Genomic DNA, 27720 nt, shown 5'->3' on the forward strand with positions numbered 1-27720 from the left:
AAGTCGCACTTGAATCTCTGTCTTCATCTCCACTGCTGCTGTTCAAGTCCAAGTCTTCTCTCCCCTCGGAATTCCTGCAACCCCCTCCATCTCCTCCCCTACAGCTGATTCCTGGAACAGACTTGGCCTCAAGCCTCAGCTGCTTGAAGGCCTTAATGAAGCCGTTGCGATAAAGATGAAGTCCAGGCGCCTTTGCTTACTCTAGCAGGGGCTCTCAATTTGGGCTACCGGTGGGAATCACGCGGGGTGCATTACAAGTGCACCTGTACCCAAGTCCTGCTAACAGGAGGTGAGTTAGTCGGGCTGGAGCAAGGGCCCTTGGTTGGATCTTAGTTGTAAAGCTCCCCCAGGTGATCCAAACGAGCTTAGGATGAGTAACCTAAAGACGGTCGTGCTCTATACCCATCGCCCCGACCCAGGGAGCGGGGTCGGTCTCTGCGCCGGCTCCCCTGGCCCTTCTGTTATTCATCTACAGCCCTGTGATTTCAAAGCATCCTTCCCACCCGTTTTTTAGCTCGGCCGCCGAACTTCACTGCACAGTTGAGGTAAGAACGTTGCGTTACAACCACGTTTTAACAGATGAATCCCTTGGAAGTAACTCAGTGCTCTGTGTCCGCGGGGTTCTGTATCCGCGCATCCACCCAACGGCGGGAAAAAGAAAAGCGGCTGCGCGCGCACTGAAGGTGCAGCTGCCTTCCCTTATCATTCGCAGAACCACGAGGTACTGCCAGGGTTTCCGCAGTGACTGCGTCCTCTTGAGTGTTACAGACCCTCCATTGTGACGCCCGGCGCAGGAGGCCGCGCGCGCACCCCACGACCTCTTCCAGGGGGGCCTGGAGCAGCCCTCCGCCCCACCAAGGGTCAGCTGTGGTTCCCGCCGCTCGTCCTGCGGACACACTCCTGCCCTTTGCCGAACGCACCTGCACCCGCGCAGCGCGGGGTGCGCTTAGGGCGGCCCCGAACCGCTTTTCTTCTGGGAACCACGCGGCGGGACGCGGGTTTCGGATTCCCTGGGGGCAGCCTTGCTGTGAGTGAGCAAGCGCGGAGGCCGAGCTTCTTGCAAACGGACTCCGGACTCCGAGAGGCAACGACTTTTGTGCCTCACCAAAGTGCTTAGGAGCCGGCCGAGCCCTGCCCCTGGAACCCACGGGCGGCCACTGCGCAAGCGCCTCTCCCGGCTGGCGGCTTCGCCCCGCCCCGACCGGCGGCTCCATGGCGCTGTGCGAGGCCGCGGGCTGCGGGAGCGCCCTGCCCTGGCCTCGCTTGTTGCTCTTCGGGGACTCCATCACCCAGGTACCGCCGCCCCGACGCTCGGCCTTCCGCCCCGGCCTCCCTGCGGGGTCGCTGCCGAGGCTCCTCGCCGTCCTTTTCGGCCTCTGAGACGGCCGGGCCGGAGGCCTGGCCACGCCGGTGGCGACCCCGGAGGAGCGACGGGTCCCCTGGTGGCTGCGCCTTCCGCGCCCGCGGCGTCTCGGAGGCCACGACGGTGTCCTCGAGAGCCCGGGCTCCCGGCACAGACGCGAGGGAACACTGCCGCGCTGGCCGCCCCGCGCCGCCTCCCACCGGGTCGATTTGCGCGGTCGTCCCCTCAGCGCCCTCCTGGGCAGCGGCCTTTCCCCTTCGGGTCCCTGTGAACGGCTCCGGGCGACCGCGCGCTGTGTCCCAGGAGGCCCCGCGGTCGCCTCCGGGTGGAGGCGCCGTGAACCCGCTCGCCGCACTCCCTGCGGGCACAGGTGGGGCCGTTAGGGGTTGACTTTGGAAGTAAAATGCCTTCAGGAATTAGGTAGAAAAGGACCATCCCTTCATCCAAGATCCCCTCACCTCCCGTGAAGGGAACGGTCTTCTAAATGCAGGTTCTTTCTTCGGGGAGGGAGGAGAAAGTCCATTCCTGCGTGTGTCCTCCTCTTAGGATCTGTGTACGCCCATAACTGGTAACATTAGTTTTAGGCATATGGGGCAGTCAGGGCTTCCCGAATTCCATGGGAATGTGTATGAAAAAGTGTTCATCCTCAGCCCGGTAACCAGCAAAGCAGTGAGGCGGCATGGCCTTCAATTTCCTCACTGACCTTTGACTTTATTTCCTGAACTTAGATTTCTGTTTAGCTTCCCCCCACCACCACCCCCCCGGGGTTTTTTTTTTTTTTTTTTTGGAGACAGAGTCGCTCCCTATCGCCCAGGCCGGAGTGCAGTAGCGCGATCTCGGCTCACTGCAACCTCTGCCTCCCGGATTCAGGCGTTTCTCCTGCCTCAGCCTCCCGCGTAGCTGGGATTATAGACGTGCGCCACCACACCGGGCTAATTTTTGTATTCTTAGTAGAGACGGCGTTTCGCATGTTGAGCAGGCTGGTCTCGAACTCCAAACCTCATGTGATCCGCCCGCCTCGGCCTCTCAAAGTGGGATTACAGGCTGTTTAGCTTTATGATTGAGAAAAATCCCCCTCTGCTAAAGTGCTGCCAGGTGTACTTACCTGTAATCCCCAAAATGACCTCACAGTGAAGCAATCAAAGCCAAGAAGGGAGTGCCGAGAAAACAGAAGTTGCCAATCAGAGCTGCCCTTGCTGAGATGCCCCGTTACAGTCATTAGTAATAATGGGCTTTTCTTCCTCCAGTTTTCCTTCCAGCAGGGTGGATGGGGAGCATCGCTGGCTGACAAGCTGGTCAGGTGAGAGTGGTTTCCGATACTTGAGTACTTGCAGATGGAAAATGTCTTAGGGATCCATCTTACGGATGGATAGTTCTGAACAGAACATTTGTCCTTTGTTAATTTTGCTTGCCTTCCCTAATCATACATAGGAGAAGGAACTGAAAAAATTTAGTCTTCACTCAGTCTGACCAATTAGATATTTTAGGGTTGAGCTCTGATGGCTGGGTAGACTCAGACAAATCAAGTAAATGGCCAGTGCCTCTCTGCTGGTCAACGGCAGACAGATCCAAGTCCAGCTTGCAGTTTTACTGCCACACCACACTGGTAGGAAGCTACTTTGCCTTTTTTTTTTTTTTTTTTGAAGTGCTGCCATGGCTGAGACTCACCTTGTCACAATTCTGCCGCACTTTATTTTGGGTTTTGATGGTTTTTGTTTGTGACGGGGTCTCTTGTTACACGCGTCCGTGTGAAGAGACCACCAAACAGGCTTTGTGTGAGCAACAAGGCTGTTTATTCACTTGGGTGCAAGTGGGCTGAGTCTGTAAAGAGCAAAGGGAGATGGGCTGGGGCGGTTTTGTAGGATTTGGGGAGGTAGTGGAAAATTACAGTTAAAGGTGGTTATCTATTGTTAGCAGGGAAGGGGGTCACAGGGTGCTCTGTGGGGAGCTCCTGAGACTCACTGTCCAGGGGAGGAATGTCACAAGGTCAATTGATAAGAGTGGGGCAGGAACAAATCACAATGGTGGAATGTCATCAGTTAAGGCAGGAATTGGCTGTTTCATTCCTTTTGTGGTTTTTCAGTCGCTCCAGGCCACCTGGATATATACGTGCAGGTCACAGGGGTTATGATGGCTTAGCTTGGGCTCAGAGGCCCGAAAACTCTCCCGCAGGCTGGAGTGCAGCAGTGTGATCAGGCCTCACTGCAGCCTCCACCTCTGGGGCTGAAGCCACCATCATCTCAGCCTCCTGAGTAGCTGAGACCTACAGGCATTTGCCCCCACACCCAGCCCAGAGCTTCATTTTAACGTATCGTGATTTCACTCTGTAAAGTGGCTCGTCACCGTTTTATCATCATTACAGACAAAAGCAATCTCACTCTGAGGGAAGGCTGAGTTTTGGTTATTGTTCTCCAGTTTATAAATGTCACCTGAGAACTTTGAGTAGTGTCATAAAAAGTGTCCCCTTGTGCTGCTTTGGAGCCCACTGCCTAACGCTGTGGCCTGCAGTTCTCCACTAGTGCTCCAGCTTCTCTGCTTGGTTATGCACATATAGGAATGTGAATACACCAAGATGAACCATATTGATTTACTAATCGTAAATTGAACCCCAGGAGTCATTTTAAGAAAACTTTATGGACAACTTTAAATATCTACAGAAGCAAAGAGTGAAATGAGCCCATCCATCCCTCCTGCTATGGATTATTCTGGATTATTCTGAAGCAAATCCCAAATCATATCATTTTACCAAGACTAAGAAAACAAGAGTCCCTCTTATGTGACTGGTATTCTCTGAGGGGTTTTAAACCTACTTCCTGTTCCTTCACTGGAAGTCTCCTCACTTGACATGTGAGGAAGGCTCACAGCACGCCCAGGGTCATGCCTAGTCACAGATAGAGCTGAGAATAAATCCAGACAACCTGGCTTTTTTTTTTTTTTCCTCCATTACACCTACAGTACTGTGTATCCAACTATTTTAAGAAGGAAACAAAAGCCTACTAATGAACCGGTTTAAGTTGAAACAATACATTTACTAAAACTATTTAATCAAACCAGAAATCTCAAATATTCTATAGACTATTTAAATATAAACTAAACTAAGTTCCAGGATATTAGTGACTTTACCTGAGATACTTGCTGAGATTCTCTTTTGTGAACTCCATTTTAAAAGCACCCCACTATACCATGCTTGAAGTCAAATAGGCTGTAGACTTCATCACAGCCCCTTTATATAAAATTACTCCTCTCATGGAGGAGTATGGCGTATTTATGTATATCTTTGAAAGGCTTAAGATTAGCATGCTTCAACTGTGTTCTTACTCCTATCAAAGTGAAACCTGGGGGTGGCTCAGAGACATGTGACGGGCTCAGAATCCCAGAGAGCACACCCTCACTAAAGGCTGGTTACTGGGACCATAAACACTTCTTGCCCACAATTCATCTTTTAAAATTTTTCGTTTCAGAAAATGTGATGTTCTGAATCGTGGATTCTCAGGTTACAATACCAGATGGGCCAAAATTATCCTTCCAAGATTAATCAGGAAAGGAAACAGCTTGGACATCCCAGTAGCAGTTACAATTTTCTTTGGGGCCAATGACAGTGCATTAAAAGGTAAAAGCATTTTTTATGTTCTTCTAGCTCACTTTTAATCGTTTTTATGTTACAGCAAACTTACATTTAATATACTTTTTTCAACTGTTTACTTTCTCCCAATAGATACAGTTTTGCCAAGCTCCTTGAGTTTATATGTATTCCTGGCTTTAACACTGGTGGATTTTATTCTCCACCTGGTTTCTACATGCTGGCAGTCCTAATCTTGCAAACACTTAAATATTTTCTAGTCTGTTAGTGCTATGCTAAGTTTGTAATGTTTTTCTCTTTAGTTGATGCATTTGGCAGCAGAAAGCTTAAGGATACCTTGTGGCTGCATCACACTGATGGCGGCTGGTGGTGTGTCTTAGGGAGGGTATCTCGGGAGCAGCCACCCTGACCTCAGTTAGGCTTGAATCCTGGGCAGTGGTTGAGTGTGGGTTTGGAAAAGGAGATGGTCTCTCCTTGATTGCTGAAGAATTGCTGCTGTGACTAGAGGAAAGCTAGCTGTGTAAGAGGCCTTTCTTCCCTTTCTACTCTTGAAGAAAGCCTTCTGCGTTCTATAAACAAGAAAAACCAGCCTTTGTTTTGGGAAGTTAGGTAGTCATCTTCCAGAGATTTCTTTTGTGCTCCTACTTGTGTCACAGAAGTGGTGTGGTCTGCTGTTCACAGGCACACTGGGAGGCATCTGAGTTGAGGCTGGACATGAAGGAACACAACTGCAGTAAGAGGAATTCTTGCTCCCTACAAGAAAGATAATACAGATTACAGGCATCGGTAGAGCCTGCACGTTAACCATTATATTTGGGAAGAAATTAATCTTCACTTTCTATCTTGTGCCAAAAACCATAAGAAAATGCAAAACAGAATTTTTTAAAAAGATACATTCTTATCAAATTTAGGATAAGGAAGAACACTTCCTAAGTATAAGAGCAGTGGAGGAAGCCACAGAGGAAGAACAGGTTTATAAAATAAACTTAAAATAGCTTAGGCTAGGAAAAAACTGAAAAAGAAAATGATGTGTTAAGGAAAATATCCGAAAAATGTGGCAGACAAGAGAGTAATGTCTTTAGTGTAGAAATCAGTAAGAAAAATAATAACTCCAATAGAAAATATAGGCAAAGGACAGGAACAGATAAAAGGAGAAATTTAACAGCAAACAGATATTTGAAAATGTGTGAAAACTTAAAAAATGTCAATTAAAACAAGGTATTTTGATTTTTGACTCGTAGTAAAGCAGTATGAAGCAGTAATACATACAGCTGACAGGCATGAAATAAGATTGGAACTCTTATATTCCTGGTGAGAGAATAGCTTGTAATCCTCTGGAAAGCTGTGAGGCGGTATGTGCCAAGGAACTGCCCACGTGTAGAAATTCAACCTAAGGAAATATTCAGATACGCAGCCAGATGTGTGTGCAGAGATTTCTGTGTATTGCTTTTTATTTTTTATTTTTTTGAGAAAGTTTCACTCTTTAGGCTGGAATGAAGTGATACGATCTCGGCTCACTGTAACCTCCACCTCCCAGGTTCAAATGATTCTCCTGCTTCAGCCTCCCGAGTAGCTGGGATTACAGGTGCTTGCCAGCACGCCTGGCTAATTTTTGTATTTTTAGTAGAGACAGGGTTTTGCCATGTTGGCCAGGCTGGTCTCGAACTCCTGATCTCAGGTGATCCACCTGCCTTGGCCTCCCAAAGTGCTAGGATTTCAGACGTGAGCCACCGCACCTGGCCATGTATTGCTATTTATAACAGCAGATTAGAAGCTGTACAGTAAGGAAACGAACATCGTGTGGTCACCCTACAACTAAATACCATTTTTTGAGGACTATTTAGGGACACAGAAAAGCTCATATGTTACGTGAGCCAGGCATGGTGGCTCATGCCTGTAATCCCAACACTGGGAGGCCAGGCCAGGAGTTTGAGACCAGCCTGGGCAACAGAGTGAGACTCTGTCTCAACAGCAACAAAGTTTGCCGATTGTGGTGATGCATGCTAGTCCCGGCTAGTCCCAGCTTAGGAAGCTGAGCTGGGAGGGGAGGGTTGCTTGGGCCCAGGAGTTCCAGGTTACAGTGAGCTGTGATCACACTACACTGCAGCCCGGGTGACAGAGCAAGAACCCGTCTCTAAAACAATCTGTAGAGAAAAGCAAAATATAAAGTCTTCAGTGTGAATATAATCTTCAGTGCAAACTCATTTTTGTAAAAGTATACGTATCTTCATGGAAAGACTGGAAAGATATACATCCAAATGCCAACAGTGGTTTTCTGGGTGGCAGGATCATTGGTGACTTTTTTTTTCTTGATACTATACTTACATGTGGTTAGCAAATGGTATATAATGACGCTTGTAATACTTCAGTGAGAGCCTGTCTAGAAAATACTCCTTTGCAGTAACAGTAGTAGTAGTCATGGGTGCCGTTTGTTTAGACTGAGTACTTGCTTTGTGAAGGCACCTGCTCTCAGTGCTGTAAACTCTTAGCTATTTTGATTTTCAGTCCTAGGAGGGAGACCCTATTACCGTCTTCCATTTTACCAATGAGGTACAGAAAGGCTAAGTATCCGTGGTTCTGTGGCGAGGAGTGACAAAGCCAGGATTTGAACCTAGGCCGTCTCACTTAACAGGCTGGGATCTTTAATTTCTTTATAAATTCAATGTAATTAATAACCATCTGGATACTAGTGAAGAAAAGACAAGAGTAGTTACAGTGCCCCAGTTAGAGCTTTTGAAGTCTTGTTTTATGAAGAACTATACAATTGAACTCATTAAGGAGAAAACCTTCTCTTTGTGTCCTTGGTGTTAAACAATCCCCCAGTGACATCATGAATAACTGGCATTTGCAGAAGTGTCTTCACCTGAATGGTCACTTATAATAAATATGCATCTGGTGAGTACTCATGTTTCTCTTGAGCAGATGAGAATCCCAAGCAGCACATTCCCCTGGAGGAGTATGCTGCGAATTTAAAGAGCATGGTGCAGTACCTGAAGTCTGTGGACATCCCTGAGAATCGAGTCATTCTCATCACGCCGACCCCACTTTGTGAAACAGCCTGGGAAAAAGAGTGCATCATACAAGGTAAACAAACCACAGCCAATCTCAGCAAATCTGGATAGCAATGCTGAGGGAAGAACTGATAGAACAGTGGTTTCCTGCCTGGGGCTTCTGTTTCTTAGGGGCTCAGTATGTCCATTCCAGTCTGTTTTCAATCATCCAAAATTATTAATAAAAGTATAGCTTCCAGTATGTCATACCTGAGACCTTTTTTGACATAGAAAAGGGATTCTGGCTTTGGATGGTCAGGAGGGAACCGGGAGCCTGGCATCTGCTGACCTTCACAGTTGCCAGGCTCCAAGGTGCACATGAAGGCCACTGACAACTCTGCAGAGCTGTGGTGCTCTGTGGGGGCTGGGCCTGGGGGCTAATGTGCCTTGACTTGGAAGTCCACACCTGAGGCTTTTCCTGGCACACGGAAGCTGGGATAGGAATGATCGGATAGGAGTCAGCAGCTCTCCATATACTTGGGTCTCACATCCCTCAAGTGCTGTGTTTTCCATCCACCTTTGATTGAAAAACTTCTGCACATAAGTGGACCTTCACGGTTCAAACCTGTGTTGTTCAAGGGTCAGCTGAATGTTAATGTTGAAAATGCGCATTATGGAAGATGATTTTTTTTTTTTTTTTTTTGGAGACAGAGTCTTGCTCTGTCAGCCAGGCTGGAGTGCAGTGGCATGATCTCAGCTCACTACAACCTTAGCCTCCTGGGCTCAAGCAAATTCTGCCTCAGCCTCCTGAGTAGCTGGGATTACGGGTATGCACCACCACACCTGGCTAATTTTTGCATTTTTAGTAGAGACGGGTTTCACCAGGTTGGCCAGGCTGGTCTCCAACGCCTCAGGTTATCTGCCTGCCTCAGCCTCCCAAAGTGCTGGGATTACAGGCATGAGCCACCCCGCCTGGCCTGGAAGTTTTCTAAGCTACCCAGAACATTCTAGGACAAAATATTGGCTCTGTAACACAGAACAGCTATTTCTCAAAGTATGGTCTGACTCAAAGTTAACTATTATTTTTAGGTAGATTTCTGGGCCCATTTTCAGCTCTCCGGATGTTTCTTATACACACTATAGCACACATCCCATAACTTTATGGAAGACTGTTACTGTCCCTACTTTACGAGTGGAGAAATTGAGTCTCAGAGAGGCTAAGACAGAACCTGCCCAAGATCACACAGCCAGTAACAGAACCAGGAATCAAATCCAGGAAGTGTGACTTCAGAGCTAAGTCCTTACTGTTATACGAGTTTATAGTTCAGTTGGGTTGTAGCTATGTCACTTGCTTTCAAAGGGTCTGTCATCCTTAGAGGAGGATCCAATGCATTCTCAAGTCACAAACAGCATATGTCAAGGGGTGCCACACACTGGAGGCACAGACAAACTTGGGGAGAAACCCCAGCCCGTGGGATATGGTGACAGTAGGCTCTGGCAACACATCAGGGCAGACGGGCCCTATTGCTGTGAAATACCAGAGTGTTCTGCAGGGGAGGCGTTTAAGGCCCACAGAGCTCCACTGGAGACAACTGCAGACCCCCAGCTTGTTTCTGGGCCTGCAGCCATAACCAATTGGGGGGCATTGTCATCTTGGCTTTCACAGAAGGGAAAAATGTTACATAACACGGTCCACAGAAGCTGTTCAGACTTCTTTTTGTCTTGTTTCCCAGGAAAATAGTATATATGAAGTTCTGAATGTTTAATTTCATTTCCCCTTTCTAGCCTTGAAGGTAGCCCAATGCAGACTTTTTAAAAGGTCAGCGATGGGCAAAGCAGGTAGAGGAGGGGTCTCAATAACTGGTCCCCTAGAGATTCAGCTGTCACCCAGGCTATAGTGCAGTGGCTTGCTCAAAGCTCACTGCAGCCTCCACCTCTAGGCTCAGGTGATCATCTTGCCTCAGCCTCCCAAGTAGCTAGAACCATAGGCATGTGCCACCATGCTTAGCTAATTTTTTAATTTTTTTTGTAGGGATGGGGTAGCTAGTTATAATCTAGGTGAATTTTATAAACAATTGATCCCAAGTATGAAAGCCGGTGAATAGATCTCTGTGACGCAGAGCCTGGGCCAGCATAGGTCTTCCTGTGGCCCATGTCCAGCTGCCCATAACCTCATGCTTTCTCTTTAATACCATTCTGTAGTCCGCCTCCTGCCAGCCCTCACTGTCCTGTTTGCAGCCTCCTGAGCCTTCTCCCCTAGCCCCAGCCCCACCTTCCAAACCAACCTAGCACAATCCCCAGATACTGCACTCCAGCCTTCCCTGGTGCCGCTCCCTGGGAGGATGAGGCAGCCTGCACTTGTTAGATACACTCAGTCGCTCTGTGCTAGTTGCTTTGCTGGAGTTTAGTCTCTTAATCCTGTCAATATTCCTGCAACTAGGTAGGCACTGTCATAAGGATGCAGAAAGCTTCAGGACGGTTAAGCAAGCTGTTAAGACACACAGCTATTTAGTAAAAATTGTAGGCATCAAAATGTAGATCTTTGAAGCCTACAGATGATTTTGCTGTGCTGTGGTGCAGCTGTTTCATGTAAGAAGCCAGCGGTGTCAGCACAGCATTCAGCTTCCATGGCCTGGCATTTCCTACCAGTGCAGACCTTACCCGCCCCCAGCCCAGCTCCTGCAGCCGGCACTCTCCAAGCAGCCCAGCCCTCCTGGGCCTTTTCTGCCTCTGTGCCTGTGTTCAAGGTGTCCTCTCAAACATCCTCCCTGGCACTTCCGAAGGCTCTGGTTACCACTAAAGGCTCCTTACAACTGTACCTTGTCCTCTGCTGGGTAGAGCAGCACACCAGTAACCTGCAAGGCTCATCAACATACACCCTAAACCCTGGGGCTGGCCCAAGTGGGGTCAATATTTGATGGCATTTCGAAACTGTCTAGATGAGTGGAGTAGAACTTACACAAGGGCCAGCACTTGGGTTTATCAACTGCCACCTCGATTTCTTCTCTTCAATAGGTTGCAAACTAAATCGCCTGAACTCTGTTGTTGGTGAATATGCCAATGCGTGTTTACAAGTGGCCCAAGACTGTGGGACTGATGTACTTAACCTGTGGACCCTGATGCAGGACAGCCAGGTACGGTGGCTTGCTCAGTACTCTCGGGGTAAATAGGATCACACAGAAGTAAACGAGGTTCCCTAGAAAGGTTCTGCTTAGCTAAGACAGTCATCCCTTTAAGCCAATGAAAACAAAAAGGCTTGGGGGAGGGGAGGAATGGAGGTTTCAGGACGGTCACAAGTCCAGCAGCTTATTCAGCCAGGCTCCTTGGCTAGGAGTTAGTACACAGTGGCGTAAATGAGCAATACATGGCTCATATTTATGAACATCGAGGCCAAGTTCCTCTTTCATATAGAGAATGGCAGAAAGCTAAAACTTGCTAATAGGTAAAACAATGAATTTAAATACAGTATTGGTTAATAAAACTGTGGGAGATATGTAGTTCTAATTAAGTTACTTTGTTTTAAAGCCTGAAAGCACAAATATAAAAGATAAAAAGCAGGTCCCATAGAATGGTGCACCCACTCAGGAGACAGCTGGTTTCTTATGCAGTCACACATAGACTTAGGGAGGACCTGGCAGTCCACTCCTGGGTTATCTGCCCCAGAGAAATGAAAACTAGGTTCACACAGAACCTGGGTGTGACTGTTGACAGCAGCATTATTCCTACCTGATGGAAGCACCCCAGTGTCCTTCCGTGGATGAATAGGGAAACTGGTGTGCCCATGGATGGGATACTACTCGGCAATAAAGAGGACGGACTGACATGCACAGCAATGTGGGTGACTCTCAGAGGTGTTTCACTGAGGGAAGGAAGCTGGTCTCTGAAGGTTACATACTACATAAGTCAATCGGTTTGGTATCTCAAAAAGGCAAGACTTGGGCCGGGCACAGTGGCTCACACCTGTAATCCCATCACTTTGGGAGGCCGAGGCAGGCGGATCACCTGAGTTCAGGAGTTGGAGACCAACCTAGCCAACATGGCGAAACCCTGTCTCTACTAAAAACACAAAAATTAGCTGGGCATGGTGGAGGGCGCCTGTAATCCCAGCTACTCAGGAGGCTGAGGCATGAGAATCGCTTGAACCTGGGAGGCAGAGGTCACACCACTGCACTCCAGTCTGGAGGACAGAGGGAGACTGTCTAACCCCACCCCACCCCCCACAAAAAAAGGCAAGACTGCAGTGACAGGTCAGTGGTGGCCAGAGGTTAGGGCGAGGAAAGGTATGGCTAAATTCAGGTTCCACACAGATACTGGTGAAGAGGGGTAGACAGCCACTGGTCTTTTTAAATTTTTCTGTGACCTTGCACTATTTTGTAAAGAGCTTGTTCAGCAGGGCACATAAAAGGCCATTTCATTGCTGTGCTGGGATCCAGAGAGAAAGCTTGGACGGGACTGATGATATTTGAAGTACTCAGGGAAAGGAAGGATCCAGTGTGTGGAAAGCTCTTTGGACAAACAGGAAGACTCACAGCCCCACCAGCTTCCTCTATTCCTAGCTGTTAGGTTTAGGCTACTTGGACAAAGCAACATAGAAAACAACCAAGAATTACTAACCCAAGTGCCAACTTTTTCCTCTCCCCTAAATATTAATCCATACCAATCCTTCCAATGACCTACACATTTATTACACATCTGCAATAGGAAAATAGTCACCAGTGGGAAAGTCATACCACCACGTGGATGCTGAGTCACTAGTCACCTTTGGAGGCTCTGAGAGCCTAAGTAAATCTGGACCCTAGGCTTCTAGTCTTCCTCTGAAACCCTGAGTGCACTGGAACCTTCCAGAATTCCCAGATCAGGAGGGGCCTTGGCAGCTTGAGTGCCAAAGGGGTCAACATCCAGAGTTCTGTTGTCTAAGAGTCCACCTTAGATTATGTAGAAAAGTTATGCTACTAGAGGAAAGGAAACTGCAAACTACTGGGCTAGTTTTGCTCACATGTCTTTTTCAATCTAATACAAAACTGGGAGGGTCGTCCTTAGAGATCATCTCATCTCCAACTGTCTCGATGAGAAAACCAAGGCCGAGGAAGAAGTGCTAGTATTATATGATAGCATCTAAACTTCTGGTCTATTAAAAGTCACATAAGGCCGGGCACGGTGGCTCATGCCTGTAATCCCAACACTTTGGGAGGCCGAGGCGGGTGGATCACCTGAGGTCAGGAGTTTGAGACCAGCCTGGCCAACACGGTGAAACCCGATCTCTACTTAAAAATACAAAAATTAGCCAGGCGTGGTGGCGGGTACCTGTAATACCAGCTACTTGGGAGGCTGAGGCAGGAGAATTACCTGAACCCAGGAGGCGGAGGTTGAAGTAGGCCGAGACTGCACCATTGCTCTCTAGCCTGGGCAACAAGAGTGAGACTCCAGCTCAAAAAAAAAAAAAAAGTCACATAAGCTAGTTGGCCACCCAGATTCTAACAGAGCTCTTGGCTAGTAAGATTCTTCCCGAAGAAAGAGATGGCTATGTGGATAAAATTCTTGAGTTCAGGGCTTGGTATAGCTGCTCATGCCTGTAATCCCAATATTTTGTGAGGCCAAGGTGGGAGGATTGCTTGAGCCCAAGAGTTCAAAACCAGCCTGGACAACAAAATGAGACACCCATCTCTACAAAAAGCACAAAAATTAGCCAGGTATGGTGGCACATGCCTGTAGTCCCAGCTACTCAGGGACCTGAGGGTGGAAAGATCGCTTGAGCCCAGGAGGTTGAGGCTGCAGTGAGCCATGATCATGTCACTGCACTCCAGCCTGGGCAACAAAGCAAGACCCTGTCTCCAAAAATACATATATCTTTTTAAATATATACTCTTGAGTTCAGGGGAGCGGGAGGGAGACTGGACTCCCGTGTCCCAGCAATTACTATTCTACGTTAGATGGTACAAGTTCTTTCCACCTAAAAACCTGCCTAGAGTCAAAAACAATATTGACTCATGGGGCCCCTGAACACTCCTAATACCAAATTTTTCATTTTTTGCTGATTACGTTACTAGACTATATTTACCTGTTAAGGTTCTTTGAAATAACCTGAGAATCATGTCATATGACTCGGAAGACCTGGAATGAGGTCCCAGCTCACTTAATGGTGAGTGACTTTCATGAAACTTAACTATAATATGGAGCTAGCACTACAGCACTAGTAAGGGTTCTGTGTGTGTTCAAACACCTATGTAAATAGCACATCAGTGCTACTGTAGTCCAGGACCACTCTGGTCAGATGCCTACAATGAAAGGGGCTGGTGATCTTTCTTTCGCAGGGCCACAACTGAGAGAATGGTACACGCTGGCATTTAGAAAAGTTCTACCCTCCCTCCCCCACTTTTTTTTTGGGGGGGGGGAGCGGGGAGACAGTCACTCTGTCACCAGGCTGGAGCTCAGTGGTGCGATGATAGCTCACCGTAGCTTCGAACTCCTAGGCTTAAGTGATCCTCCCATCTCAGCCTCCCAAGTAGGTGAGAATACAGGTGTTTGTTTGCCACCACACCCAGCTAATTGTTGTATTTTTTAAATTTTTTATAGAGACAGGCTCTCAAACTCCTGTCCTCCAGTATTCTTGGCCCCAAAGTGTTGGAATGACAGGGGTGAGCTACTGCACCTGGCCAGTTACCCACCTTTAACCAATTTCTCTCCCTTCTAGGACTTCTCATCTTATTTATCAGATGGACTACATTTGTCTCCAAAGGGGAATGAATTTTTGTTCTCGCATCTCTGGCCTGTGATAGAGAAAAAGGTCTCTTCTCTGCCTTTGTTGCTTCCTTACTGGCGGGATGTAGCAGAAGCAAAACCTGAATTAAGTCTGCTGGGAGATGGAGACCATTAGCCAATCACAGGAGACCCAAGTCTGCTTGTTAATCTACAGAACTCCGAGTTACCAATACATAGAGGTACCCTTTTTCCCTCAGGCTTAAACCTTTGCCACTGATAATAAAAGTATCAGGATTTTTCAGGGAAGTTTTGTACTTAGGTCCATTGTGTTTTGACAGTATTTGTTAATGCAGGTATCAGTGCTACAGCTACAAAATACACCCTGAGCAGCTTGTTAATTCTATAAATGATGAAGTAAAGACTATTTTTTTTTAAAGTCACAATTTTATAAAAATGGTTTTCTTACATTCTTTTGAGAACAGTTTCACTCATACATACACCCACACACCCCACTCACCTTGTATCAAATTCCAAAAGTGTGAAGCATAAGAATATCATGACTAGTTAAAAGATAGCAAATACCATAAGGTACAAGTTCAAGTATTAGTATAACAAGTATCTGAGTAACAAATGTCCTTGGAAATGGGGGATGGGAGGAGATATGATTAGTCACAGGCTTGGTTAATTGCCCTCAAAGTTTACAAGTTAAAATGTTTTAGCTGGTGAGCACATTCCAGTTCTTAGGGGGAAAAGCTTTTAATGGCAATTTATAGAAATCAGAATTCAGGTTAATGATTTTTATCCTTCACACAGTAAATGCAGCCCATCCAGAATCCTGCAGCAATAAAGTAAGAGTAATTCAAATATCTGCTTGTGGGGACAGCCCCCAACCCTAAGAGCAGGTAGTATTCTGTCTCCTGGCTGGCTCATCACACCTCAGCCTATTCAAAACAACCTGTTGTTGTTGTTGTTAAGAAATATCTCACCCTCTTATTCACTAGTGTTTGAAAACAGGCAATCTTTGTATTTTAAATATTCTAGGTTTTGTAAATAGTGAATTTTTTTTTTTTTGAGGCAGAGTCTCTCTCTGTAGCCCAGGCTGGAGTGCAGTGGCACGACCTCGGCCTCCCAAAGTGCTGGGATTACAGGCATGAGCCACCGCGCCCCGCCAATAGTGAATTTTCTAAGAGCATGTATCCCTATCAGTAACAGGGATACATGAAGATACTTATATAGAAAAATTGCCCAGCAAATCAGGGCCCTAAACAGCTGGTAGATTCCATAAATTCAATTGGCTACCATGTATAGCCCTCACTGTAATGTAGGTGGTTAGATTTCTAGAGAGCACTAGTCTTAGAATTATGAAGAGCCATAGTAACCCAAATGATTTCTAAATTTAGATGTACATTTTCCCTGCTACTTAAAAACTCTGGGTAATAACTAGAAATAGACCCACAATTTAGAGACAATGTAGAACTAGATTTATCTCCTTTGTTTTTAGTTAAAGGCAAAAAAAAACCTCTTGTATTCCAGTTGTCTTCACAAATAAATGCCAAATGCCTCATATTCAGCGGTTCATTACAGTGTATAAAAAAAAAACTGATCATTTCCCTAGTCAGTGCTGTTATCAATATAAAAGATTAATTTACAAAAACATAAATATTCATAACCCAATCCAGCTGTATTTTCTGCTTTTGTACCACAGGCCAAAAGATATTTTAAAAACTAAAACCTGAAAGCCTCAAAATAAGCTAGATTCACCTTCACCTTACCTTTTCAAAAGGAGTAGGGCCAAACAACACAAGCACTGTTTACCTGCAGGAAGTTCAAACACATGACCAGCATCTGCTGTTAAGTCACTTCCTTACTTCCCAATCTTCACAAATATAAGCTGTGATTGTAGGTCAAATCTATGAAGAGCTCACAACTAAACTAGCACTCTGTTTCTTTGCTGTCAACACGATTCTGACGCTGCAGTTTAAAGGAGGCAGCCTTTTCACTTCTGGTGACCGGATGGTCTGTGAGATCCTCAAATGACTTGGCGGCTGTGCTGCTATTTGGGAAGGGGTCCTTCTCAAACCCATCCTCGTCCATATGTGAGTCTGTGCTAGGGTCTTCCTGGATGGTGTCCATTCTCTGGTGGTCCAGTTTCGGAGCTGCTGGCGCCGAAGGGATCACAGGGGCAGGCTGCAGGCGGCCTGGAGTCTGGGGTGCAGGAAAGGGTTTGATAATGCGAACCGATGCAGAATCCATGCTGCTCAGCATTTCGACATTCTGCAAAGACATGGGTTCAATTGATGGGAATAAAAGATTAATCAGTGGTCCTCACAGCTCCAACCTTACCCATCAAACAGCCTCTTATTCTGTTGGTACTGTGATGCCTCTTGCTTAAAAAGTGCTAGGTGAGGCTCACTCAACCTAAGAAGTGACTAAAAAATACTAGGCTGGTGCAAAAGGAATTAATGACATTACTTTTAATGGCAAAAACAGTAATTACTAGCTTTCAAGCATCCTGAAAACTTGCCATTTGAAGACCCAAAAGAGGATTCAAACCTCTCAAAGTAAGAGCCCAAGAGATTGATCTCAAAATATTAAGTGTTGAATGGCTAAATTGCTCCTTATGGCTTGGGAAGGGGACAGCACGGCTCTTTAAATCTCCATCCATGCGACTGATCAAAGCTCACCATCACTGTTGTCAGGAGGGTAAACATTCCACCCTAGACCCTTCCTGCTGCAGCATGACCTCCCATCAGCCAATGAAAGCTCTTGCTGGGTCAGTTGAAGGTCTTTGCCTAACAGGGCCTCAAAGACCAGGCGAAGATTATGTTTATTTCATGTGGTATACTTACACTGGGGTGAAACAGAGACAGAGATTCATACTGCTTATCCAATTTCTTATCCTAGAAAGAGCAAGAAGAAAGGTCATTCCCTACAAATACAATTCAGTTAGTGAGTACTATTTCCTCACAGGCTACTCCTAACACTAACTGAAGAACTTAGAACCCGAGTTGTAGGATAGCAGGCTCAACAGATAATCCATTTCTCACCCAAGCTTTAGTTATGCCACCAGTCTAGAAGTGTTTGCTTTGCACTCAAAGGAAATGCATTTTGGCATTAAGTACATAAAGAGGCAAGGTTTCAGTGCTATGTTTTCTGAGAAATGTATCCCTCTGTGAGCAGGGGAGTAATAAGGGCATCTTCCTATGCATGGAACGACAAATGTCCCAGATGCTGGATACACCAGGACCGCACTGACTGGAAGGGTGACTGGTAGGAAGACCTAGGTGGCTGGGTCTGCAGCCTCCCTCACACTGCCCTGGCCCACGGCCTCACTCTCTTCTTAGCTGTCTCTAGTTTCTGTGGACCATGCTCTGCTGGAGGAACTGGGCCTCAATCGCTACGTCCTACTTCTGCAGAAGGCTGACCACATGGCCATCTGCTGCCCCATCCCTGCCTGTGGCTGAAGCATAATAGGCAACAAAGGGCAAGGACCTCTGTCCAGGACTAGGCTTCCTGTCTGGATACCATCAATGTATTCTATGGCCAGAAACAAGCCATGGCCCTCCCTCCTGTCAGAGGCTTTGCTCTGAAATCAAGGGTCATGCCTTATCCACGTGTGCAACTTCCCTGTAAATAAAATAGGTTCCATCCTCCAATAAAAGCAATCATGATGGATGGCACTGTCATCCAGAGACATCTGTCAAAGCCAGGCACATCACCTTCAGCTTTCTTCAGCAGAAGCGCTCCCTAGAGATCTTCCTCCCTACACCCATCATGCTCACCACCCCGAGAAAGAGCTGCTCTGTGAGATGGCCCCTAGGCAGGAGAAGCCAGCAGGAAAGGAAGGCAGCATCAGAGTTGTCATGAACTTTGTCATCAGAGTTGTGCTGGAATTTTTTTTTTTTTTTTTTTTGAGACGGAGTCTCGCTCTGTCGCCCGGGCTGGAGTGCAGTGGCCGGACCTCAGCTCACTGCAAGCTCTGCCTCCCGGGTTCACGCCATTCTCCTATCTCAGCCTCCCGAGTAGCTGGGACTACAGGCGCCCGCCACCTCGCCTGGCTAGTTTTTTGTATTTTTTAGTAGAGACGGGGTTTCACTGTGTTAGTGAAAGTGTTAGTAGTGAGACCAGGATGGTCTCAATCTCCTGACCTCGTGATCCGCCCGTCTCGGCCTCCCAAAGTGCTGGGATTACAGGCTTGAGCCACCGCGCGGCCTGTGCTGGAATTTTTAAATGCTCATAGCAAAGCCACCATGAAAGAGTTTGGGAAAACAAATCTGGAAGCCAGGGCCGGGCGCGGTGGCTCAAGCCTGTAATCCCAGCACTTTGGGAGGCCGAGATGGGCGGATCACGAGGTCAGGAGATCGAGACCATCCTGGCGAACACGGTGAAACCCCGTCTCTACTAAAAAAATACAAAAAAAAACTAGCCAGGCGAGGTGGCGGGCGCCTGTAGTCCCAGCCACTCGGGAGGCTGAGGCAGGAGAATGGCGTGAACCCGGGAGGCGGAGCTTGCAGTGAGCTGAGATCCGGCCACTGCACTCCAGCCTGGGCGACAGAGCGAGACTCCGTCTCAAAAATAAATAAATAAATAAAAAATAAAAACAAATCTGGAAGCCTAGGTCTGACTTTCTCATTTCTACAGCAGACAAATCCCCATTCCCCACAGATGCAAGTGAATGGATTTGTAAGAACAGTTATGAAAGGGGGCCTCAAATTTATAAAGGACCAGGAGTTCCTTAGTCAAAGCCCAATTCAACTTGTAGCTGTTACTGATTCTGAATGAGAACAGAAAAGACTGCTTACTCCTATTTTGGGGGGAAGATGTAAATATTCTATATGACAGCTGGGCCCCAGTCCTTACATCCTACTTCTGCAGAAGGCTGAAGACATAGCCATCTGCTGCCAATAATCTATATGATATACGGGGAACATCTGAAATGCTGAAGTTTGATATTTGCTCTATTGCAACAAAGTCAGCTTGGAAATGCCCTTAATTAAGGGCTTTACTCATCAAAGGACCTGGACAAATCCAGTTAGACAGTCTCCTATGCTTAGAAGTATAAAATTCCTAAGAAATTTATATATTAAAACACCAACACACAAAAATAGTATTTTTTTAAAAAAGACCATTAGGTAAGCTTTCCATAAGACATGTTCCCCTAGGAATAACACCAAACAAAGTTATTGGAAATATCAGCCCAGACTTTGCTAAGAAGAAGTTTTATCTTTTCCAAAGATTACATGGTTGGAGTTGATCAAAATTTAAATATTTAATTACTTAAAAGTTGGTGACTTACCACACAATGGACAAGAATGCTGAAAGGAATCCAAAATATCAAGGAGAAAACCAGGACAGACCCAACGATGTTGTCTGCTAAAAACTTTCCTGTGAACAATTCCAAACAGTGAATGTCTTGACCAAGTACTTCACAAATAAATCTAAAGTGAAATGCTGTTAGGATACTACCATTGTGTCAAATGCCGAGCTGCTGGCTAGACACTCCTACCGACACAGTATTGAGAAGAGTGTCCATGCTGCCTATATTACACCAGACCATCTCTCCTTACCAAGTGCTTTTAAAGAAACAGCCCTCGTATACTAGCTGATTGATAGGAAGAGATTGCAGAATATTCAACATGCTACCTGGAGTAACTGTGTCAACAGACTAATCATATAGAATGCTACTACTAGTAAATGCTTAAGAAGACTTTTTGTTACCTGGATATTATTTGTGATTAAATTATGGACCTGTGAGGACATGATATAGCCTGCTTCTGCAAAATATGAGGCCCACTTTTACATCAAGCAGGATTCAGTATATAGCATTCAGTCAAATAAACACTCTTACATCAATCAGGATTCAGTCTATAGCATTAAACTATGCTTATGCTAGTCACATGTATATTTTTGGGTAAAGAAGGAAGCCAATATTTTGACTTTATTTCCCTTGTCAGAAAATCTGTGCCTCCAAGCTCCACGGGGACAGACTATCTATGAGTTCATTTTATTCTAGCCAACAAAGTTGTTTCATAACAAAAGCAGTGAATATTTCCACCTTCTACTGCAGAATTGGAGCATATCACTCTGAAAGCACACTTTTCTAATGTCATCACAGAAATCAACTCAGCTCTCAGTAAATAATCTGGGGAAATCACCTACCGAAAGTATTGATGCTTAGCTGGTCAATGAAATCCCAAAATCGTTCAATTACATCCTGTACTCGTTTCTCACATTTGCCCTAAGAAGAAAAAACATACAGCATCATTCCCAAACACAATGTATTCAGAAGCAATGTAGCTTTATAAAAATAACTGACATGTAAAGGGCTTCATTAAAATCAAACATTTTTCCATCTCTGATACAAGGCAATAACTTCAGCGTAATGAGTACCCCAGAAAGTAGGACATGCTGTCATTAACCCTTTGATAATTAGTCCATTTTTACAAGTGATTTAGAATTACCAGGAGACAAAAATCAAGAAAACCAGTTTGCTAAAGATGAGGCATTCCAGTAAGGACTCTACACATACACAGTGCACAGTGAAGAACACAGCCAGACTCCCTGTGAAGACTCTTAAACCTTGAAACCCTCTCCCATCATTCTGCATGAGAAAAATTATGCTGCTCTAGAGAACAAAAGGGTCTGGCTTAAGTAAGTCAAGCAGTCTTCTACGTCTTTCCTACTCATTCAGCACCTGTTTCAAAATCACACCTTGAATAATTTTGCAATCTTAGTCAATTCTGTAAGTAATCCAGGAAAACATAATTAGGACCCACTGCCTAAAACCAACCAACCTTACCATAAAGTCCCCACCCCAGTCCTTCTCAGTCTCTGGGCTGGAAGCCTCCCACTATGGAAGGAAACTACAGGCAGGGACCTGAAAGCACTCTGTCTTCTCCTCCTAAGTAATACCCATAGATACAATGGACCAGAAGGATGTAGCCCCATTTGTGTTTTGATTTCATTTTATTTGCAAAATCAAGTACTTACAAAATAAAAACTTGCTATCTGGCTGTTACAGAAAAAGCTGGACATAAATACTCACATTCATGTCACAAAATCCTACTGTACAGGGCTTTCCTTTCCTCAAAAATAAGTTCTTTTGTTCAGCATCGACATAGGGCACACAGCGGCCAGAAAGGTCTCTGCAGCACACCTTGCAGGAGTTGTCAGTTTCTAGAACAGAGAACACGCATTGACAGCTGGATTGTTCTGAGACCTCCTGTCTCGTCTTTCCTCCCTGACCATGGTCCCAAAGAGGCAAGAAATCACATTTATTTTTTATTTTAATAGCTAATACTATCCATAGCCCGCACCAAGGAGTAGTTTCTGAGGTCACACCCCTCAGCCTTCAGTGATAGAGGCCACAAGGTTTAAAAAAAAAAAAATACAGAGAAAAATCCATTCTAGATTAAAGACGTCTCTTAAAAGTCTAACTATTCTCTCCACTTCAAGCCTCTCACAATGCTCTTCTAAATGTTTCCCTTTGTCCCAACATTCTTGTTACCCTGCCCACTTTAATCCTTGGCTTTTCAGTCTAAAGTGTGCCCCTCAGGGCCCACACTGGCTCCCTGAAAGGGAGAGCAGCTGGGACACAGCTGTCCACCCTTGGGTGGAGAGCTAAGTGACCCCAGGGCATGAGCCCTACAGCCAAAGCTCCACAACTCCTCCACCAAGAACAGCTCTGACAGATCACGGGATAAAACACTGGGCATCTATGAGCCATGTGGGCATACATAGGAATGGCAGAAATGCCAGAAAATTAAACCATATTTATACTTAGGAGAAGAAATCAATCAACTAGAACACAAAAACAAGCAAAAAGAAAACCTTTTCAGAAAAGGCCGGGAGCAGTGGCTCTCACTTGTAATCTCAGCACTTTGGGAGGCCAAGGTGGGTGGATCACTTGAGGCCAGGAGTTCGAGACCAGCCTGGCCAACATGGCAAAACCCTATCTCTACTAAAAATTAAAAAATTAGCCAGGTGTGGTGGTGCTTGCCTGTAGTCCCAGCTACTCAGGAGGCTGAGGCACAAGAATCACTTGAACCCGGGAGGCGGAGGCTGCGGTGAGCTGAGATCATGCCACTGCACTCCAGCCTGGGCAAGAGCGAGACTCCATCTCAAAAAAAAAACAAAAAAGAAAACCTTTCCATCATTCACTAATTTATAAAATATTTCTTGGGCTTTTACTGTGTTGGGCTCTGTGCTTCCAGAGCACCCCAAGCCTCTTGCCATTCAACAGAACAGATTTTTTTATTTGGCATCTATTATGTGTTACCTTTTTTTTTTTTTTTTTTAAGAGATGAGGTTCCACCATGTTGCCCAGGCTGGTCTCAAACAACTCCTGAGCTCAAGTGAACCACCCATCTTGGCCTCCCAAAGTGCTGGGATTATAGATGTGAGACACTGCCCTCAACCTATCTTCTTTACCTACACATTATTGAACTTGGAAGAGTTCCTTACTCAACTATATGGATGGTAAGCTTCCAACCCAGTGATTTAACTACTGGGTTCTTTGTCTTTTATTTTATTTACTTATTTATTTATTTATTTTCATTTATTTATTTTTTTGAAACAGAGTCTCGCTCTGTCACCCAGGCTGGAGTATAGTGGCACGATCTCAGCTCACTGCAGCCTCCGCACCCTGGGTTCAAGCAATTCTCCTGCCTCAGCCTCCCTAGCAGCTGGGATTACAGGTGTACACTACCACACCCGGCTAATTTTTTTATTTTTAGTAGAGACAGCGTTTTGCCATGTTGACCAGGCTGCTCTTGAACTCCTGACCTCAAGTGATCCACCCACCTCGGCCTCCCAAAGTGATGGGATTACAGGTGTGAGTCACCACACCTGGCTCTTTGTCTATTTTGAAAACAACAGAACTCCTTCATCGACTCCCATATGCTCCATGGTTTAAGTGGGGTGGGAAGCAGAGTCCAGCCAGTCCCTGACCAGTCCATGAGGATGCCCTCAAACCCAGGAGTTCCAAAATAGCACAGAAACCTAAGGAAAACTGACAGGCCAGCAGGAGAGAGGCTCCTGCCCCAGGCTGCTCTAAGAGATCAGAGGGGAGCAGACTCAGCCTTCTTGATAACTGCAAAAATCCTCACCTAGTGGGGTCAGATCCTGGAATCAGCTCTCTCTGGTTCAGTTCTTGCAGGAGTATTCTAGTTCCATGCCAGTGTAATGTAGATAGCTACTGCTGCTTTCGTGGTTTGTATGATATGGAGCAGAGGACAGCTAGGACACACCTCTACCTACTCACTCACTCACCCACAACAAAACTCCCTCCTCTCCCATCTCAAAGCCTGCCATATGGCCTGAAAATGCAGCAAGAAGAAACACCAACAGGACAGGTCTCCCACGTACGGTGGAGGAGCCAGGATCTGCATGCAGAGATGCCTGTCTCCAGACACTACCCTGCCTTTCCCCCTCCCCTCATGCTCGGCTTGGATCTCACCACTGCTCTCATTAGCACAACCTCCAAATGGAGGAAGGGAACCTGGCAGACAAAGGCCACGTTTTTTCCTGCTGCTGGAGTGGGCATAAAACTATGCTCACCATTACATGCACAGGACTCCAGCTGCTGTTCCCTCTCGCAGAAAGGGATGCATTTCCCATCCTTACACTTGCCAAGATCCAAGCAAACAGTGTCATCTTCAGCATTTCCTGGAGGTGGGCACTCACTGCTATTACCTGGAAGCAAACACCAGTCATAACAAAAAGAATGAGCTGCAGGTCCACCAGTTCTACAGGTGCATAATATGCTGTTTCTCATACAAGTGAGCATCTTACCTTGCAAAGAGCAAAAAGTGACCTACAGAGAGCTAGGACAAGAGCCTGCATCTCACCAGCAACCAGCATTTAAATGGGAGTGCCCGGCTATGTGCCAGGTTAGGCTGCATGAGTCCCTGACCTCCCAAGCCCCCGTTAGAATGCGTGGTCTCCACTTCTGCATCTCACAGTCATATATAAAAGAATATCCTATGGGCTATTAGAATAAATGGCAAACTTGGTATGAAGGCTTAAAAGAGCCCCGTGGCCTTCCCTGTCTGGCCCTGACTTCACACAGCTCTCCCACAGCCCACTGCTTTGGCTACCACCTCCGTTCAGTTCCTTCAATGTTAACAGACACTATTCCTTCTACCTGGAATGCTGGTGTTTCCACTTTTGGGGCAGTTAGCTGACTTTTCTTATGGATTCAGTTTTGTCTCAAAGGTTTTCTGAGACATCCCTGAGGATGCTGTCTAAGTGGATGTGGCCTCCCACTTCCATTTTGCACTATCACACTCCTTCTCTCCTTCATTGCATATGTTTTGCAATTTATATATATTTAATGTTATTTTATGTGTTCCCTCTACTAAACTGGTAAGCCCCATGACAGCAATGATCAAGTCTATTTATCAAGTTATCTCCAACCCCTATCATATTCTAGGTATACTACAAATATTTCTTGAATAAATCAATTATTCTTTTTATTTTCCTTTTGAGACAGGGTCTCAGTCTGTCACCCAGGCTGGAAGGCAGGGGTGTGATCATAGCTTACTGCAGCCTCAGACTCCTAGGTTCAGGCAATCCTCCTGCCTCAGCGTCACAAGTACCTAGGACTTCAGGCGTATGCCACCATACCTGGCTAATTTTCTTTCTTTTCTTTTGAGAGACGAGATCTCCCTGTGTTGCCCATGCTGGTGTCAAACTCCTGGGCTCAAGGGATCCTCCCACCTTGGCCTCCCAAGTACTGGAATTATAGGCATGAGCCACTGTGCCCAGGCCAGTAATGCCAAAGAAAAGCCACCAAAGAAAGTTAAACTGGGAGAGACAGGATGGAATGAGCGAATCATTCTGGAAAATGAACAGCACAAGCAGCTAAAAGTCAACTCAAATAGAGGAGGAGAAAAAAACCACTTTATGAAAGCAATGGACTATATCCACAGCTCTGGACTGGCCTTTCAGCTGAAGAATGAAGCCAATCAAAAGAATTCTGACTTAAAGGGCTTCAGAGCAGTAACACAAAATGTACAGATATTTGGCCAGTTTCAAACAAAAGTGATGGTTTACTAAGTACCCAACAGATAACCAGGCACTTTGCCTCTGTTCTCGTAAGACCTTTCATGAGCACTGGGCATTCACTGTGTCAGCAGTCATTTAACAAACTATTACTGAAAGTATGATGTCCAGTGAGCTCAGGGAAGGTTTATACTGTGGATCATTATTGTATTTTGGTATATTATACTCCCCTGATAAATATAAAAAATGCTCAATAAGTATCTGTTGAGCATGTGTTCCTAAAAGGCTAAAGTCAGAGTATTAGACAGGTGGGAAAATAATTTTGAAAACAGTATCATCTATTTAGCATGGTCCCCAAAGTTTAGCATGCATGGAAATCACCTGACAGAAGGTTGCACAGTACAGACTGCTGGCCTCCCTTCCCACATTTTTTGGTGCAGTAGATCCAGGGAGCGGACTGACAATTTCCATTTCTAATAAGTTCTCAGGTGATGTTGCCACTGCTGGTTGTGAAATGCTAACTGCTTTTTTTCTTTCTTCTTCTTTTTTTTTTTTTTTTTTTTTTTTTTTTTTGAGGTTCTTGTTCTCTACCTTCTCGTTAGAAAATACTGATTCCTATGGCCGGGCGTGGTGGCTCAAGCCTGTAATCCCAGCACTTTGGGAGGCCGAGTCGGGCGGATCACGAGGTCAGGAGATCGAGACCATCCTGGCTAACACGGTGAAACCCCGTCTCTACTAAAAAAATACAAAAAATTAGCCGGGCGAGGTGGCGGGCGCCTGTAGTCCCAGCTACTCAGGAGGCTGAGGCAAGAGAATGGCGTAAACCCGGGAAGCGGAGCTTGCAGTGAGCTGAGATCCGGCCACTGCACTCCAGCCTGGGCGACAGAGCGAGACTCCGTCTCAAAAAAAAAAAAAAAAAAAAAAAAATACTGATTCCCTATCAGGAACTTATCCTCTGCTATCTACTATTTTGTATAAAATATCAAGGGAACAAAAGGCTGTTTGATAAGAACAAACATGTTTTCAAATTGTTTTACTTACATTTATTTAAAAGAAAGCATTTTTCTAAATCTGTTTATTATTATAGTGAAGATGAAACATTGAGCATAGCTAGCAAATGCTTCTTTAAAGCTTGATTTAGATATTCAGGTTCCTAACATTTGGCAAAGTAATGTGATAGTGACAGATCCCAGAACATAAAAACATGAGCAACATGTCATAATATGCACACTTAAAACCAAAGTCAAGCCAAAATAAGACATAACTTCATTCACTAGGTCCCTGAAGACCTCCAGCTTTGTTTGCATCCTTATCACAAAACCTAGGATGGTTATAATAAAAAAGACAATAACAAGTGTTGGTGAGGATATGGAGAAGCTGGGACCCTCATACAATGCTGCTAAGACTGTAAAAGTGGTGTAGTCATTTTGGAAAACAGTCTGACAGCTCCTAAAAAGATTAAGCACAGTGACCATATGACCCAGAAATTCTATTCCTGAGTAATATCCAAAGGAATTGTCCACACAAAAACTCATACAAAAATGTTCACAGCAGCATTATTTGTTATAGCAAAAAAGTGGAAGCAACTCAAATGTCTATCAACCAATGAATGAATAAACAAAATGTGGTATATCCATGCAATAGAATATTACCCAGCAATAAAAGTACATGAAGTACTGATACATGCTATAACATACATGAACCTTGAAAATGTTATGTTCAGTGAAAGAAGCCAGTCATACAATATGTGGTCACGAAAGACGACATTTTGTATAATTCCATTTATATGAAATGTTCAAAACAGACAACTCCATAAAGAACAGGGTGGTTAGTGGTTGCTCTGAGTTGCGGGGAATGGTGGGACTGGAGGATCACAGCTAAAGGATACAGGGTTTCTTTCTGGAGTAATGTAAATGTTCTAAAATTAATTGTGGTGATGACTGCATAAATCTGAATATACTAAAAACCATTAAACTGTACACTTTAAATGGGCAAACTGCATGGGTGTGAATTATGTATCAATAAAGTGATTACAAAATCAAACCAACCAACCAAGAGAGACAAATTTTGAAAAATGTAAGAAT

At 45.5% G+C, this 27720-nt stretch overlaps 2 protein-coding genes across 5 annotated transcripts in view; one reads left to right on the top strand and one right to left on the bottom strand.

Annotated features, from left to right (window-relative positions):
- Positions 1-512: 512 nt before the first annotated feature.
- On the top strand, positions 513-15099 carry IAH1 (isoamyl acetate hydrolyzing esterase 1 (putative)). Of its 3 annotated transcripts, none has more exons than XM_017853518.1 (6): positions 513-1293; positions 2611-2663; positions 4825-4973; positions 7866-8027; positions 10949-11067; positions 14625-15099. In XM_017853518.1, the coding sequence occupies exons 1-6, from the start codon at positions 1213-1215 to the stop codon at positions 14805-14807; spliced, it is 747 nt and encodes a 248-aa protein (XP_017709007.1). In that variant the 5' UTR covers positions 513-1212; the 3' UTR covers positions 14808-15099. The 3 variants fall into 3 exon arrangements, with proteins under 3 accessions (XP_017709007.1, XP_017709019.1, XP_017709014.1); XM_017853525.1 differs by lacking the exon at positions 513-1293 and adding an exon at positions 1334-1733; XM_017853530.1 differs by lacking the exon at positions 2611-2663.
- The window catches only part of ADAM17 (ADAM metallopeptidase domain 17), a 69838-nt gene continuing 57174 nt past the window's right edge, over positions 15057-27720 (bottom strand). For both annotated transcript variants that reach the window (XM_017853500.1, XM_017853506.1), the window contains exons 14-19: positions 24191-24325; positions 21678-21808; positions 20792-20870; positions 19929-20017; positions 17482-17532; positions 15057-16906 (exon numbers count right to left, since the gene is read on the bottom strand). In XM_017853500.1, the coding sequence (XP_017708989.1) occupies positions 16565-16906; positions 17482-17532; positions 19929-20017; positions 20792-20870; positions 21678-21808; positions 24191-24325 (827 nt within the window). In that variant the 3' untranslated portion in view covers positions 15057-16564. The remainder of the gene's footprint in view (positions 16907-17481; positions 17533-19928; positions 20018-20791; positions 20871-21677; positions 21809-24190; positions 24326-27720) is intronic.

Source organism: Rhinopithecus bieti, unplaced genomic scaffold (assembly GCF_001698545.2).
Source record: "Rhinopithecus bieti isolate Rb0 unplaced genomic scaffold, ASM169854v2 scaffold_1530, whole genome shotgun sequence".
Taxonomy (NCBI): domain Eukaryota; kingdom Metazoa; phylum Chordata; class Mammalia; order Primates; family Cercopithecidae; genus Rhinopithecus; species Rhinopithecus bieti.

What these genes read in the sequence shown, in the direction of transcription:
- IAH1 (XM_017853518.1), top strand. Translation starts at nt 1,213, where the DNA reads ATGGCGCTGTGCGAGGCCGCGGGCTGCGGGAGCGCCCTGCCCTGGCCT. An exon ending in CTGGCTGACAAGCTGGTCAG is followed by an intron (nt 2,664 to 4,824) that starts GTGAGAGTGGTT and finishes TTTTCGTTTCAG; the next exon opens with AAAATGTGATGTTCTGAATC. An exon ending in AAAAGAGTGCATCATACAAG is followed by an intron (nt 8,028 to 10,948) that starts GTAAACAAACCA and finishes TCTCTTCAATAG; the next exon opens with GTTGCAAACTAAATCGCCTG.